At 34.4% G+C, this 17,649-nt stretch overlaps 2 protein-coding genes across 5 annotated transcripts; one reads left to right on the top strand and one right to left on the bottom strand.

Moving 5' to 3' along the window:
- Nucleotides 1-7: 7 nt before the first annotated feature.
- LOC116306100 (lamin-A) lies at nt 8-12,518 on the top strand. 4 transcript variants are annotated; one of them, XM_031716137.2, is made up of 11 exons: nt 8-457; nt 1,857-2,139; nt 2,798-2,977; nt 3,273-3,398; nt 3,602-3,822; nt 4,432-4,630; nt 5,099-5,206; nt 5,459-5,578; nt 7,342-7,422; nt 10,434-10,477; nt 12,026-12,518. In XM_031716137.2, exons 1-10 carry the CDS (start codon nt 87-89, stop codon nt 10,464-10,466), a joined length of 1,722 nt encoding a protein of 573 aa, XP_031571997.1. In that variant the 5' UTR covers nt 8-86; the 3' UTR covers nt 10,467-10,477; nt 12,026-12,518. The 4 variants fall into 4 exon arrangements, with proteins under 4 accessions (XP_031571997.1, XP_031571998.1, XP_088893339.1 ...); XM_031716138.2 differs by lacking the exon at nt 10,434-10,477; XM_089037213.1 differs by lacking the exon at nt 12,026-12,518 and having other exon boundaries at nt 10,434-10,893.
- Nucleotides 12,500-14,885, bottom strand: LOC116306102 (E3 ubiquitin-protein ligase MARCHF3-like). Its single transcript, XM_031716139.2, has 3 exons — nt 14,790-14,885; nt 13,460-13,705; nt 12,500-13,137 (listed from the first exon to the last, which is right to left on the bottom strand). The coding sequence occupies exons 1-3, from the start codon at nt 14,883-14,885 to the stop codon at nt 12,790-12,792; spliced, it is 690 nt and encodes a 229-aa protein (XP_031571999.2). The 3' UTR covers nt 12,500-12,789.
- Between the last annotated feature and the right edge of the window lie 2,764 nt (nt 14,886-17,649).

Raw genomic sequence — 17,649 nt, 5'->3', positions numbered from 1 at the left:
AAGGATCAGTGCGCGCAAGACGAGGACATAAGATACGAAGGCGTCTTAAATATTAGACTTTACGAACCTTTCTTGACATCTAAATAATGGCTACTGCAATGAAGTCGCCTGCTAGCTCCTCTTCTCAAACTCCAGAGCAATCCCGCAGTCGTTTCGAGGGGATTTCTCCCACTAGAATAACTCGAAATCAGGAGAAGTTGGAGCTCCAACATTTGAACGACCGTTTGGCTACCTACATCGATCGAATGAGGAATTTGGAAGAGCAAAATAGCATGCTCAGGTCTGAAGTGACTACGACTAAAGAGACTGTTGAAAAAGAAGTCGACAACGTTAAGAGTATGTATGAAGCTGAGCTAGCAGATGCTAGAAGATTGCTAGACGAGACTGCTAAAGACAAAGCAAAGCAGCAAATAGACAGCAGCAAGAACTCTGCGCTTGCCACCGAATACAAAGCAAAGTAAGTTACAGTCGACTTCAATTATATATTTAAAAGGACCCTAAACTTGTTATCTAGTAGATAACATAAGGAATCCATGTACACTGTACCGCAAACAGTTTTCTTTCTTGTATACACGCGTACATGATTAGAAATATCGAACGCGTGCTTCAACCTGCATGCTTCGACTTCATAAACTTTGATTATTCGTTCGAAATCGAAAACTACTTGAATCGATGTCTTTATCAAGGTTTTCGCAGCCATAGTTTTCGATTTTCGAGTCCATGAACCAGAAAAAAGTTGCAGCACATGTGCAATTAGTGAAGCAAAACCGCATAGTTTTTGATATCTACAAGGTTTATGATCTTCTGATCTGCATTATTCCTTATGTAAATTTGTCGTGCATAAATTCCAGTTGTCCGTTATTCTGTCTAACACAAAGAGTAACTTCCTTACAAGTTAGTTTTGAAGTAGTCTTATGAACACATAAATAATCGCGTCCATCTGATTGACCAACATAATTTTCGCAAAATTAAAAAAACTTTTTTACATTCCTAATGTGAGATTTCGAGGTACTAGTAAAACAAAGATTGCTTGGTCATGTTAATAATAAGTGTATTGACTGTAAAAACTATAAATTCTAAAATTAAAAAGATGTATTTAAAGATCATGTTAGTTAAACTTTGTTGTATGTGTTGTTTTGTCGTGCTTAGCTTGAGTCCTTTGTTACAATTTTGCAAGTCACAAAGGGTATTCAGTTCTAAACACTAGGCATTGGGCATTAATCAATGAGCTGCACTGTGTTAATTTGAAAAGGAAAAAGTTCCCTGTTAAACCCTATAATTCACCCTAATCAACTTTAAACGAAAAAAATTTAGTAAAACAAAACCTTACAGACTTTTTGGTTCAAAATGTACTAATTTGAAGTACAATGTAGTCAATGCACGTGGACATTGTACTAGTAATATAGATATAAAAGGCTTTACAAGCTTCAAAATAGAATAAGAGAGGACTTGATCTTACGTGATAATACCGAAGAAACCACTGCATCATGATGTAGTCTCAAATGAAGAGATAAATGGTAGAATCTTAACTCGGCCTTTGTTCAATATATTTCTATATCATGCTAGTTGAGCTAGTACTAAAAGTGTGTTATGAATAAGAGATTTATTTTTGCCTTGATTTGTGTGCTGCCTGTAGCTCACCATTGTTGTTGAGGGTTCGTACTCTCCATTGATTTCTTCCACAATTTTAATCTTTACTTGTTCAATTTTCTTTGCTTTTTCAGTTTTTCCTCTCTCTGCAAAAACCTGTAGGATATTGTATATTATGTCCTAATTTGTTTGAAACCTCTCAGACTAAATAAAGCTGATTATTATTTTTATTGTTATTATAGTGGGTGATCATTTTTACCTCACAGGTATGAGAAAGAAAGTGCAGCCAGAAAAAAGGCAGACAAAGAACTCAATGACCTCAAGAAGCAGCTTGCAGACAAAGAAAACCAGCTCTCCAAAGTGAACACTGAAGCAAGGAATCTGGAAGAGGTAATGCGTGAACTGCAGAGTGAGTGCCAAGAGTTGAAGGATGCTCTAGAGTCAGCAAAATATGCATTGGAGCAGGAGACCCTCAGCAGAGTCGACCTTGAAAACAAGCTTCAGTCTTTGAAAGAGGAATTGATTTTCAAGAAGTCTGTTTATGATAAGGTAAGTTTGACTCCAAAAACATACATTTTACAAAGAGGAAAGCCATTGTTTTATTATTATTGGCCATAATTTTTTCTTTTTTTTTTTTTTTGCCATATCTAATAATTAACTTTATTTACATCGAGAGGGTGACACATAATAGTTGACACCCAAAAACTTGTGGCTGTAAAGATATGTTGACATATAAACTGTATCCATGGAAACATTCAAGTTCTATGAAGATATTCATCTTCCTATAGATATTATTAACCTTTGGGAAGTTTCATCTGCCACTATGAATTCAATAATTAAAGGCCACGTTTTATTCACAGGGCTGTAGCAGGGCTTAAAATAACGGACGGACATCAGACAGTGTCCGCCCAGAATTGGAACTTGTCCAGTCAAATCTTTGCCTTGCCAGTCATTTTGACCAGTAACATTGAGCTAGAAATAAGGTATGATCAAGCTAAAACTAATTTGGCTTGTCATAACAACTGGGAACTTATGGGCCATCATTTTGAGCCCTTTGAAGTAGCCTTATTGTTGGCTTTTCAGCATATTAGCTGGTCCCCATGATTCCACAAACCTCTGCCTTTACTCTAAGCTGTGTAGCTTTAGCCTCAAACGCCGACATGAAAAGTCGCTTGAAAAATTACTAAGTTGATTTCATTGCTTGCAGGAATTGACAGAGATAAGGTCTCAGCTAAAGACAGTTGAAACCAAGAGGACCGTCATTGAAACAGACTACGAAAATAAGTATGAAAGTGTATTGATGGAGAAATTACAGGAGTTGAGAGAAGACTATGATCTTGAAGGACACAAGTTCAAAGAAGAAACGGAGCTGTTGTATAGCTCAAAGGTGATTACAGTAACTTTTAGTATTATGCTAACTAGGTAGTTGGTGCATGGTTTTTCATTGCCGCCTGTCAAATATGTAAATTTAAGATATCAACTGATTATTTTTGATTGATGGAAGTTAAAACTCAAATTGAATTGTGCAGCTCACGACTACCGAAGTTAAAAAAAAATTTGAAAACTGCTATAATGTTCAACACAAAAACATTTGGCACAAAAAATATTTGATGTACAAGTATACTTTTTTAGTTTACTGTTATTCATTATTTAAAAAAAACAATTTCTATCTTATTTCTAAGTATGAGGAACTGAAAGCTCAACAGGAAAAAGATAGCAGCATCATTGCCAAACTGAGGGAAGAAAACAGAGATTTATCAAGTTTAGTTGACACTCTGAGATCTGATCTTAATCAGGAACTAGCCAAGGTATGATATTTCTTTCCACTTTCCTCTTGAATCATTATTTCTAGGCTCTTCTTCCATTCCCTTCTTTCCCTTTTTTCGGAGATTGAAGAATGGTACCCACCCCCACCCCTCCCCTCCCAAGAAAAAATCCTGTATTCACCTCTCGACACTTTCTCTGGTCTTTGGGTGTCCACTAATGGGGTTCCACTCTTACTATGTTGTAGAGCAAAGCTCTGAGTCAGAGAGTATCAGACCTACATGATCTTCGTTCTCAAGACAAGAAGAAGGCTGATGAAGCCATTGTGCTAAGAGAGACTGAGATAACTGAGTTGAGAACTAACATTGATGAAGCACTCAAGGATTATGAGGATTTGATGGGAGTTAAAGTAGCCTTGGATATGGAGATTGCAGCATACAGAAAACTGCTTGAAGGAGAGGAATACAGGTAATGTTGTCCTGTCTGGAGGCATAACACTAATGTACTAGCAAATCACTCATGATTGTAAGCTGCACGGCTGATACTAGCGCCTTAATGTGCAGCCCATTGTTATACGTTGTATAAATGGGCTATACAAGAACCTAACATTATTAATATTATACTGTTAAAAAATATACCTAGATTTCTTATGGATAAAATAACCATAACCATGACTCATCAATGATGAAAATGATGAGAAAATTAACTTTATTGAAAATTGCAGCCAATAAATTGACCTCACCTTAAAAACACTCAGGTATTTTAAACCTGGCCAGGAGGGGGTGAAAAATGCATTAACAAGGTGCTTTGATATTGATACTTGTACATCCAATTTCAGTCTCAAAAATTTAGCTCTATAACCAGGCCCATCGCTTGCGATGGTTCGATGGTTCGAATGAACCTCCCTCTCCATCTTTGTAAGAGTTAAGCTCTATTTTAGTTTTTCAAGAAATGGCATAACTAAGATTTATAGAAACATGAACCTCACCTTTCAAGGTCCTAGAGATGGGCTTGGTAACATATGAAATGCCATACACTAAAGGAAGCCTGCCTAATGTCTCTATCCTTGTCTTACAGGTTGAATATAACTCCTCCATCTTCACCAGTATTTGGTGGAACACCAGGATCTGGTAGATCAAGAAGGGGAGCCAAGAGAGCAAGAACAGAAGAAACAGAATCTACCATAACAACAACCACCACAGCAGAAGGTGCTATTCAGATTATTGAATCTGACCCAGAAGGGAAGTTTATTAAGCTTTTCAACAGCGGTGATAAGGTAAGAAATAATTCTTTTTTTGTTGTTGTATCAAGGGTGATTAACAGTAGCAGTTACAAGTGCTCTTTTATCTCACCTTTTGGGGCCGAGGTTAGATTCCTAAACTCTGCATTAGATATGAGTAAAAAAAGGGTAAAGCTGATTTTTAACTTCAATGATGAGGGGAGTAGTTGCCCAATACTCCCAAGCCAGAGCCTGATGCATAAAGCTCTTCAAGGTGCACACTTTACCCCCTCAGCCTATCAGTGCTCCTTATTCTGGCATTTAAAGCTAAAGCTGCAGAGAAATAGAAGTCAAAACAGATGTGGAGTTCCTGAGGATTGGACCTCTAAGCTATAAAGGCCACGCACTAACCAACTGAGTTACGGCTGCTCCTAAAAAGTTTCTTAGTCCTCTCTCCTGGGTTTTTGTGAAGCTTCTCCAGTTGTGCATTTCAAATTCTACAAAAACTTTTTTTTTCTTCATCAGGATGAACCTCTAGGTGGCTGGACTATTCAAAGACAAGTGGGCAAAGAAGACCCAGTAGTCTATAAGTTTACCCCCAAATATGTTTTAAAGGGTAATAGTTATGTGACAGTGAGTATTCAGTTTTATTTTTCCACCTTTTTTTAAAATAAAGAATTGCAACCCTGCTTCAGCAGTAATTTTCCCATTTCAGTCCACCTTCCATAATATTAAAATAAGGTTTTTACAAGTGTATCTTTACAAGATTGTTTTGTGAAAAAAGATATAATGCACAAGAGAATAGCATGTGGTATGAACTTGAAAAAGTCTGAGGGGAGACGTTGTGGTATTAATGACAAGAGAATGAAATGAATTATCTTTCAGGTATACGCATCTCAAGGAGGTGGTCATCACAAGCCACCTGCAGAACTAGTCTTCAAACAGCAGGAGTCATGGGGCTCTGGAAATGAAGTGCGGACAGCATTGATAAATGCTGGTGGAGAGGTGTGTGTCTGTCTTTGTCAATTTGCAGATGAGAGAACAGAATGGAATGCACTTCACCAGCAAGTGCTGGAAGAAACATATGGCATTAAGACACCCATCTATGGAACTAGCTTTTTATTCTGAACCCTGGTCCTTGTACTGTGTTCTTCCATTTTCTTCTCATAACTTTTTGAAAGTGTCCCAGTTCAAATTCTCCTTACTAAAAGCATAAAAGTTAGAATTATTTGATATAGGGGAATCTGGATTTTCATCAAATTTGCTTCTTTTCTCTTGTTTTGTTCTCATTCTCTCATTCATTCATTCTCACAGCTTTTTGGACTTCAATAGGCATTTGATTGATTCTTTTTGTGATCAAAAGAATTGGTCAAAGCCAAGGGGAAAAAGTCCAAACCTAATTAGTCTTGGTGTAATTTACCAATTTCGAACCATGTGTTATTCCCTAGAGAATAAGATTCTTCATTTGGCTTGTATACCATATTCTTGCCTCATGTGTAACTGTTGAACAAGGAAAGGATGGATACTCTTGGGAATGACTGTTTGTTTATAATGAGAAAATATTGCATCAAGACGGATTAGGTCTGTTTCAACAGTTGTCGTTGGGATAAGTCTTAGAAGAGACCTTCACTTACAAATGCAAAACCTCTTTTCTCTCCTTTCCCCTTCATTCTTTACATCATGACAAGAAAAACACATGCAGTATCTAAATTATTTACAAATAACAACATGTACATATTTTTTTAGTATTATATTCAGAATTTTTTTATATGAATAAATTATGGGCAATAAAATTGGTTTTGAAATGAAGATATTCATGGCAGAGATATGAAATGATTAGCTCAGAAAAAAATCTGAGTGTCAGACAGGATTAATTTTCGTATTCAGAGTTTATAATTATAATCAAAACAGAAAAAAAAAAACCAAAAAAAAACAGAAAATGGAAATTACGAAAACATTTATCTAAGAATTTTTCACAAAAATTTTTTTAATTCAAAAGTTTGTTAATTATTATTATTATTTTTTTTAGTTTTTTTATTTTATTACAAAAGCTTGTACATTTATATATTCATATATTTTTTTGTAAATAAAAAGTATTTTGAAATTTGAAATAAAGTACAACAATATTTGAATTTCCATTGAAACTTAATTTTGGAATTTTATTATTTTTTGAAGCAAATTGATAATTTAAATATCAAAATATATTTGAACTTATCCAATATAAATTATATATATAATTTGAAAATCATAAAAAGCACATTTCTAGCTTTGGGAATTTTTTTTTTCAATATTTTGATTCTATTATCTAATATTAGATTCCATTAATTCTGTGAAATAGAATCTAATAGTCAATGATAATGAAAGCAATCAGTGATACAATAGTCAATGTTAAATAAGTCGACTGCCACATATTCTTTTGTACTGTCAAATCCTGACTAGATTTTGGTCCAATAATTAAATAAATTGTCACTCGGTTTTATTTTTCTTGATAAGTTGCACAGACGTTCCAGTTCAATCACAGACTTCCTTCAGTTAAAGATATGAATCTAATTTTGAGCTTGCCAGTGTTTTACATCTTTGCACTAAATAAGGTCTGAGATTGAACTGAAACATCTGTTCAATTTGTCTAAAAAATAAGCCAAAGTCAACTAATTTAATTAATATTACCATGAATCCTGGCTGCAGTTTTTAACATTTTTAAATAGTTAATTTCATTAGCACTATTGATTAAATATTGATTGGTAACGTAATTAATATATATTTTCTAGGAGTTGGCAACTCTCACTGAAGAGAAAGTATTTGAACAGTATTGTAAAGATACTATTGATGGTCAACGAAGGAAGAGAGAGGTAAGATAATCTTTTTCACAGTTTTTTCTTCAATCTTTCCTATTTTCTGGTCTTCTTTTCAATTTCACACTTTTTCTTTAAGCCATTTGTTGAGATCTTAAAATCTACTTTTGTTCAATAATCAGTGTTTTTCTGCTCAAACCTGTCTTTGGTCATGTTGCTAAAGTGTTTTTTGTTTGTTTATTTGTTTGTTTTTGTATTTTTATTAAGTATATTTTATATAGTTTTGCATTTTCGTGTTTAAATTTTTTTTTCTGAAAAAAAAGTAAAACTTCATTTATTTTTTTATTTTGATTTTTTTAACATTACATTATCGAGTATTTGAGTAATTTTTTTATTTAAAACAATATATGGATCCTGACATTGCACTGTTGCTTTAATAATTATAATAATAATATTTTACAAACACCACTCCCCATGGCCATATGGGGCTCTTTTGTGAGGTTCCCTCCACACGCACTACCACTACATTCAATATTCTATGTACACAACGCTCCTGAAGGTCACATGTTGATTTTTACGGAGGGAGGAAACCGGAGAACCCGGAGAAAACCCTCATAGTATAGGAGAGAACAACACATCAAACAAATTCAATTCATATGTGGCAACGGCAGGGCTCGAAACAGCGACCCGACCGGTTGGTCTCACAGCAGTGAAGGATGACGCGTTAGCCGCAAACACCACCCATGCTACCCCATGTTACATGCACCCATGCTACTTTACCATCAAATTATCATCTACTCACCAACCACTGACCAACATCTTACCCCAAGGGCAAATCCAGAGGCGAGTGAATCAAATGACTAGTCACTCCCCTTTGAGGCCGAAAAAAATAATAAGAATAAAGGATAAGATAAGACCTACAAAAGGATTCAATGTGATGCCTTTCAAAGTAACAGTCAACTGCCTTGAAATTATTCTGAATCTGTCACTCTTACCTTAACATACATTGGAGTAGCCAAGTTTTTAATCATCTACCTCTTACATGGTCTTCATACCTACGTGAATGTATTTCGCCTTAAAGAAAAAAACATTTACATTTCTATTTCAGGGTGAGCTCAACAAGGGCTGCTCACTTATGTAAAAGTACACAAAGTAAAAATTTTGTAAAGATACTTAGTTGAAATGGAGAAGCTATTGAACAATATTCTCCTGGTTAAAGTAGCCTTAAAAGGAGACCCTAGTTTATCAGTGCACTCAACGTTATAGGAAGCATCTGAAAAAAGCATCATTAATATTGACCAAAAAACCCACAAATCCCTTTCCCCTTAAAAAGGTAAAACAGAAGTGAATCTGTTTGATTACCAAACTGTTGTCAATGGCAACCAACCAATTTTATCAATTTTACAGAGAATTATCTTAGTCTCAAAGCAGAAATCTCTCGTCATTCACCTCATAGAAATTCTAGGATTTACGACTTTTTGATGTCAATATTGTCCCTGATTTTCCTTTTTGTACATAAGTGCATATTACTGGGTTTTATCCCCAAAAAATTTTGATTTATGATTAGATTTTTTTGTGATATTAATATATCATTATTACTAGTTTTGGGCTGCTCTCTGCAGTTTATTTTCCGTTGTCATTTTATTAGAAATATTTATTATATTATACTGCTTTCGTTAAGTAGATTTTCCAATGTATATGAACAAGGTTTTTGCTTGATCATGTTATCAATTCTTGCATAGCTTCATGTCATAAGACTAAAAAAATCTTTAACTAGAAATATCTATTTGTAACATTGTAGTATTTAGCAAACAAAGCATATTTTTTATAATTGTGAATTCTTAAAATAAAATGTATGGATGTCTGTGTATTATGCGTACTGTTCTCTATCTTTACCTTCAAACTTTTCCTACTTAAAAGCACTACTACTTAAAAATAAAAGCACTACTACTTAAAAATAAAGTATTGTCAAGTATGTCTTCTTGCACCTAGTCTGTTCTGCTGATAAAATGTGTTAAAAAATCAAATTAAAAAACTCCTTTTATTGTCTAATGAAATGGAATGTCCTATCTTCAGGTTTGTGCTTTTTCTTTCATTTTTTCCCTTTCTCTTGGTCTTATCTGATTAGAGTGATTTCATTTAATCAGAGAAATTGTGTAATACACTTAATTGAAAAAACGTCGGGTTCAAAAAGGGTTATATCATCAAAGCTGATTAAAGACCGAAGGGGAGCATGGGAAGACAAACAATAATGCTAATTTCATGTGTATTGCAGTTTTCCCTTCCTGTGCACATTTTATGCATCATGGCTTTGGCATGTTGTTAATCTAGGTTGACCGACTTTGCTCTACTGTGCATTTTTACATGTCTATATGCAAATATAATACACATTTAGGAGTACCCAAAATCCTTTTTGGTCTTAGCTTCGATGATATGACCTTCTCGAACCCGACTACGTTTTTTCAATTAGGTGTGTGTCCAGTGATAAAATCGAATAAAAATATTTACAGTGTCTATATGATTCTTATTGTTTGAATAAAATCACTCTATCATTATCATTAGAGTGCAAACAATTAATCCGTGAAACACCAATTACTAAATAGTACAAAATAGTGATAATTAAACGATAGAAAACTGGAATTTGTATGAAATTGTGCTATTTAGTATTACTAAAGTTTCACGGATTTACTGTGGCCAATATCATTATTATTATTATTATTATTATTATTATTTGAATTTGTCTGACTAGTAAAAATAAAATAAAAAAGGGGTAAATTATAAAAAAAGAAATGGGAAAAATATCAAATGTCACGCGAATAAAATTAAGGTAAAGTAAATGATTGGTTAAGTAAATGAAAAAAAATAAGTAGATAATGAAATGGGAAAAAAAAAACAACAAAAAAACAATTTAAGAGTGAGTTATTTAGTAAATTAAATGAATGACTAAACAAATAAATGAATGGGTATTGAACAGATGCATGATTTGTTCAGTAATATAGATAGCGAGTGAATGAAGAAGTGAGTACAAGTATTTTACTTTTAGAGAAACTATTTCATTTTTATTTCAGGGTGACCTCAAAAAGGGCTGCTCAATTATGTAAACGTACATGAGGTACAATTTATAAAGATACTGTAGAAGTTATCTAACAATCTCCTGGGTAGCCTTTAAAGAAGCCTCTAGTTTGTCAGTGCACTCAACATTAAGGAGCAAACACCTGAAAAATGCATTGTATAATCAATATTGACAGGAAAACCCCACCCCTTCTCCCATAAAAAGGCTAAACAGTAGCAACTGTTCATTTACCAAACTGTTGTCAGTAGCAACCAACCTCGCTATTCAATATTTTTTCTTTATTCTATTATTTTTACGAGGATTAATTTGGTGTTCAAGGCAGAAATCTGTGGTTAAAGGATCTCGAACATCTTTAAGCAAATTACACAAGAAAATACGATATTTTTTAATAAAACACATCCAGAAGGCTAAAAAAGTCAATCGTTGAACAATAAGCTTGATGGATTTTGCCCAAATCTATCTGTTAGTTGTGCCTAGACATCATTATCAAACTTAGATCTGCTTATAGAAATGTGCTCACTGATTATCTCTCGTTGTCAAGGTCGTAGAAATTTTAGGATATTACTTTGATATCAATTAATTGTCTATTTTTATTAGTGCATGTCCCTCTTGTTTTTTAATTTTTAAGTTCTTTCTCTTTACCTTAAAACTTTCCCTGCATAAAAAAACACTTAAAATGCATATTATTTGTACCTATATTTCATGTAAGTAAACTGGGGGTTCTTAAAAATAATACATTGTCAAGTATGTCTTTGGTAGTTTGTTCTGCTAATAAAATGTGTAAAAAAGTCAAAAATACTCCTTTATTATCTAATGAAATAGAATGTCCTAACTTTGTGCTTTGTCTTTCGGTTTTTCTTTTTCTTTCTCATCATCTTTTCCTGTTTCACTGAGTTTTTATTTTAATTATCTTATACCTTTTTTTCTAAAAAACATCACTCTTTCGTTACCAGTACCATTTTGTGTTATCAATATTATTCAAATTTGTCTGACAATGCGCCGAATCGAAATATGGCGACCAATTTGAATAACTATTGTTCTGCACTGACTAGCGACCGACTAGCCTCTCATACATGTGAAAAAGCTTTTGTGTTTGCACGTGATCACGAGGCTAGTCAGTCGCTAGTCAGTGCAGAACAATAGTTATTCAAATTGGTCGCCATATTTCGATTCGGTGTATGGTAAAAATATTTAAAATAAGGAGTAAATTATGAAAAGTAAGGAAAAAGAAATAGGGAAAAAAAATCAAAAGTCTCGGATAAAGTTAAGGTAAAGTAAATGATTGATTAAGTAAGTAAAAAAATGAAAATAGATTAAAAAAAACTGGATGAATAGCTGCATGATATATTCACTGAATATATATAAATATGTAAATAGGAAACGAGTAAGTGAGTGAGTGAAAAAATGAAAACGAATGTGTGAATGAATAAATAAATGCATGATTAATAAGTAGAAATCTCTTTCCTTTGGTAGATGCATGAGGGTGAGAAAAAATTTCGCTGTAATGTGACCATTTCCAGCCTATATGAGCTTGGAACTGTGCTAACCTTTCCATTTATCAAAAACAAATTTCAATTCGTTTTTCAGTCATGCCGTCTCATGTAAGACCAAACCAAAGAAAAGGAAGCAGAATTCCAAAGATGTAATAGCGTAGATTCAGACTTTAGTTTTAGCCTTGAAAAAAACTTTGAACTATTTTTCGTATCTGCATCAGTCGTCGGCTTGTCTTGAAGGTGTGACTCTGCAATTTTTTCGCATCATAATCTGAATTTAAATTATAATTTCAATTGCCATCAACAGAATTGTTAAATATTGTACACCTTAACTGCTGTAAAAACTGTCCCAGTTAAAACATCTCTCAATGAAAACATGTCACGATTAGAGCGTACTGCTGTATCTTGTGTATTTTGCAGGGTAAAGAGGAAAAAAAATCTCCGACAATCATAAACCAGTTAAAAGATGCCAGTGTGTGCGAAACGAAAATAGTCGTGTAAAACTAAACAAGTTGAATTTTTCACTTTCTAATTTAATGGAAATATTTACAACCGTAATAAAGCATTTTGAAGTCATTAAAAAATGTAAAAAAATATATACCTGGTTACATTTGAATAAAGTAAATTTGCTGGTTGGTGCAAAAGAAAAATGTAAGGTAGATAGGGTAGTAGGGAGCTTTATAGCTTATGTGTGGAAAGTAGACTTTAAGGCGCTACAGAACCCAGTAAAAGAAGTTAGAATTAAACAGGCAGCTTAAGACTAACAAGGTAATCTGATTAGCATATATGAAAAATATCTAAAATTTTCAACAGAAACATTAAATAGCTTGGGTTGCCTGTGGTAAGCGGGGATTCTCTTTAGACGATAGTAACCGATTCATGAGCATCAAAAACGTTTTCTCGTTCGTTCTCATGACTGCGGTTGAGGATTAAATGTACGACTTGGTTTCGGCGCTGCCATTGGTGCCACACCTTGAGGTGAAATCTCAATGTCATGACAGCCCAAAACACGAAAAGAAGCCATAGAAAAGAACTCAATACTAACAGGCCAGCGGACAACCATACAAAACCGATATCGAAGTAGTAGAATGCGCCCTTACCACAGAGGTACGTGCTCCCTACTGTGAGGGGTGCGAGAAATAGAAAGCAAATGGCGTCTGCGATTATGTAGCGCCTTTCTATTCTTGACTGTTGATGTTTGAGCCACTAAAAAGACAAAAAGAAAGTTGATAAAGAAATTTATTCAGATGCTCTAACCACTGAGCTACTGGAGACTCTATGGTTGGCAAGGGTACCATGGGTGAAGCATATACAGACCACATCACGCAGCCACGTACAGTCAGAATAAATAAGCAGCCCGGCTCTAACCGCATCACGCGGTCACATTAATATATATATCTATATGAGCCGCCCAACCAACCATCCACACTGCGTTAAAGGAATAGAATAGAATGAACCCTTTGTACTTCTGCCAACCATAGAGTCTCCAAAAGAAATTTAACAAAAAATTCTTGATTGCTTTACTCACATCTCGAAATCCTCTCGGAGTACGCTCCACCTGAAACGACTGTCTACAGATCTCACATGTGTTTTTATTAGACATGGAAAGCCATTCTTCAATACACTTTCGATGAACTCGGCCCATCGTTCCCGTGCAAGAGCAAGGAGAAATGATTTCATCTGTTATTGAATTGTCCCGGCAAATTTTACATGAATAATGGCTGTCACTCGAGTTAACATCTTCATCTCCATTTCCAGTCGAGGGCCCAGCACCCTGTAATATAATCATTGTTTTTTTTAGTTCTTATATCATGAAACTTCAAATTATTTAAGGAATACTTGACAATGTATTTGGCTATAGCTATTGGTAGTCTAAGCTTAGTCGCCAGAAGGAAAAGAATTCAGAAGACCTGAAAATCCTTTAGTGTGATTAAATGACTGTATGAAAGAGCGTTTGACTGAGGTAAATGGCGAAATGAATGAATAGATAGGTGAGATGGGGCGGATGGATAGAGAGATGAGATGGGACGGATGGATGGATAGATGGGATGGATGGATGAGATTGGATGCATGGATGAGATTGGATGCATGGATGGAACGATGGTATGGGTCTTTCGGATGAATGGGAGAGAAGTCGTTGTAAAGAGGGCTATTTTGAGTGGGCGTGTAGGTGAACGATAGAGTGGGTGAGTTAAAAGTGAATAGATTGGAAATGATACAAAAGAATGAATAATTAAAGTGCTAAAGAAAAGAACGGAAAAATGAGAATAAAGCGATAGTGATGTCTATAGTGAGTGCTCGACTCGCACAGTTCCTGTATTTCGTAATGTTTTCTTTATCCTTTTTCTTTAAGTCTTATCTTTTATTAAGCCATTCAGTCCATCCAGTTACGATCACGTTTCATAGTAATCTTAGGATCCGGTTGGTATTTAATCCTTCAAAATCTAAAACCGGAAGCTAATATCAAAATTAACTTATCTTCTTTCCCTGAAATATTTTGTACGAGTGAATCGAACGAGCGCTTACGAAAATCAAGCTCTTGAAGCATTTGTACACTATTCAAAGCAAAATCTCGACACTTATCAAGTTCAATCAACTCCCTAGGAATGGTTCATACGACGTAAGTGATCGTCTCTTCGACATCCTCTTGCTTCAATTGCTGTAACACTTTATTGTCATTGCTTCTAAATACACGACAAATTGAATAAATGAACATTTTCTCTTACTCTTTCAATTGTATAGCATTTCCTCTTTAGATTTCTAAGGTGAGCTTAAGTTTTTGTCATGAGGATTTGAATAATAAGCGAATTCTGTGAGAGGTATATTTTTAGTTTTGCGCTCTTCTACAGTATACTCACATTTTCATGACCGATGAAGTCACTGATGTCGATGCTAAACAACGAGCACACACTTCCACTTGCACGAGGCGAGATTCCTACAAGAGAATCTTCCATTTCATCGTGGTCTATCGTTTCTTTTTGATTTTTTTGTCATAATTATGTTATAATTGACTTGTCTTAAGTAGGACAATCTTTTCATTGTGACGTTGCGCATGCGCGCGCTTAATCGATTAGAGCTTCGAAGCTTTCTCTTTCAATGCTACAGCAAAAGGTCTTTATTTCATAAGCAAAAGAACTAAGATGGCTACTTGAATAGCAGACGCATAGCTTTTACCTTTTTTTTTTTTTTTTTTTTTTTTTTTTTTTTTTTTTAATATTTCAAACTGTTGCGGCGAAAGGGAAATACAAGAACCTGCGTTAAAGAAAAACCTTGAAGCTCAAGATAATTAGGACTAATATTTATACTCAATTTAATAAAGGCGGAGCTGCTTGGATAAGCTCTGCCATTCATTGCTTGTATGTTTTCAAACGGTATTTAAAAAATAACACTAGAAAAAATTATGTGGCAATAAGGTCCATGTTCAGATACGAACTTTGTCGCGTCGAATCTAATCGAGTGACGTCTGGCTTTTGTTAACGCGTTAAGTTCATAGCGAGCGGCAGAATTAAATACGACATTTGAATCAGACGCCGAATTTCAGTCGACGACTTTAAAGGCAATTCTTCGCTTGCACGTTACGACATCGCGGTCATGTTGGTACCATTTAACAAAAGATTTCTCATTAGTATCCATTGTTAACGGTACCAGAATGCCCGCCATGTTTTCGTTTTTAACTCTCTTGGGAATGCTTGCAACCCTTCAATTAGATTCTCCCTTATATTTTACATTAGACCGACGAAAATGTTCGTTATCATTCACTCAAACCGTGCTTGCAATTGATTAATTCGGCACACATTAAAGAGGAAATGAAGAGCCAATCGACCAATCACAAACAAGTATTTGTAGATGTTGTTTTAATAAAGTACAACATTATTCGGCATGTGAGCAAATCATCGTCAACTTTCAAGTCATGTTTTTTTTACGCACACGAGTTGTTTGATATCCATCACTCCACACTCACTGTAGTAACTGTTTATATTTAATATTTATTTATATATATATTTTTTATAGAATCTAAAATAACTTGTCAATATAATCAATTATGATTTGTTATATTTATTTCTATTTTTGGTGTGTAAATAAATTGAATTGAGTTGATATTCCTTGCACGCGTACATTGAGTAGATATCCGAAATCAGCCACTGTTATCGCGCTAGGGGTCAGTCAAAATATATCATGTTCAAGTCTTAGACTTCCCTGTTATTATAGTAAGTAAAACCACGCAGTACCAACGTATCTGGAGTTGTTTTTATAATCATTGCAAGCAACTGCAGAGTGATAATAGTTTTCCCTCAGAGCACACTGACTGTTCCTGATTTCCGATTTAATCATATCGATGTAGAAATGCATGCGCTGTTATTTTTACCTCCATTGTAAGAAGTAATAAAATTCTTGACACCAAAAGTCGGACAAATATATATTTTCTTCTTCTTCCCCAATATGCCTATACTATGGTATGATAACAGTGATAACGTGATTGTCGATATTCTTTACCATGAGTACCTCTGATTTTGCACTTGAATAAATGAATACAAAGTTAGCAAACGTATGAATAAATGAAGAATGGATGGATGGATGGATGGACCGATGGTTGGAAGAACGAGTAAGCGAATCAAGTGAATTATGAACGAATTGTTATGAACAAGCGAAAGAATGATTGAATGAATAATAAGCGAACAGGTAAAAAACGAATAAAAGAAAGAAAGAATATTAAATGAATGAATGAATAAACACCAAACTTTATTTATTCTGCAAATATTCTTTTTATAGACTCTTCAATACGACCCTTTTGACGTTCCAGCCTAAGATTAATTACATTTGAAATTATTTTGGGTTTATTTGTTTACAGTTTGTGGGCGTTCACAACAAATAAATCTAATTTACTGTCGACTCTCAATCTCTCGGGGAATTTCTTGTACTGAATTTCAGGTAATTCTCTATTTTTGACTCATTACATTGTCCTTCGAAGCTGGAATGATGAACTAAAGAACAAATCAGTCGTCTACTGCTAATAAACTATCGTTATCGATTATCTATAAAATCAATTTTTTATTTATTTTTATCGTAAGTTTATTGTGTGTATAATCTGTAACCAAAAAAATATATGTTGACGTTTATCTTTCTCAATCTCTGTTGCTCACTTGCACGCTCTCTCTCTCTCTTTATTTCCTGTCTCTGTCGCTTAGGCGAACTTGATCAATCTCTACTGTTTTCTCTCGTCTTCTTAACTCAGCCCTCAGTTTATTCATATGTCAATCTAATATCCAAAACAAAACGTACAGTCAAAATACTGTTCGTAATATCGCCCTATTTGTATTGACAGTATGAGATATGAGCGAAATCGTTTTGCCGCCCGCTGGCGGCGATCTCAGTTTCTTCTCCATGAAGTTTACCTTCAAGTCTAGAAGTATATTCCTAAATCATCGACGCAAAATATAGCCCACTTTCGAGGTATGTTTCCCTTATTGCGCACAAAGGTTTCAGTACGAGGCTATGTGCTGAATTCAATTTCTTCATTTCTCCTGTCAATCCACAAAGCCTCACATATACTAATATAAAAGTTTGAAAAAAACATTTGAAAAAGTTGTAAAATTTCTGCGCGAAAAGCGAAGCATATCTTGAAAGTGAGTTGCTTAAAGCTCGCTGAGATAGCAAATATTTGTCATTGACATATTTAATGAGAAGGGACTCAATTTGGTTTTATCGACCTAATTTTGT

Source organism: Actinia tenebrosa, unplaced genomic scaffold, assembly GCF_029948245.1.
Source record: "Actinia tenebrosa isolate PJP-AT-01 unplaced genomic scaffold, QUT_ActTen_1.0 PGA_scaffold0__85_contigs__length_37466705, whole genome shotgun sequence".
In the NCBI taxonomy this organism is placed as follows: domain Eukaryota; kingdom Metazoa; phylum Cnidaria; class Anthozoa; order Actiniaria; family Actiniidae; genus Actinia; species Actinia tenebrosa.
This window is presented reverse-complemented; position numbering and strand designations above follow the sequence as displayed.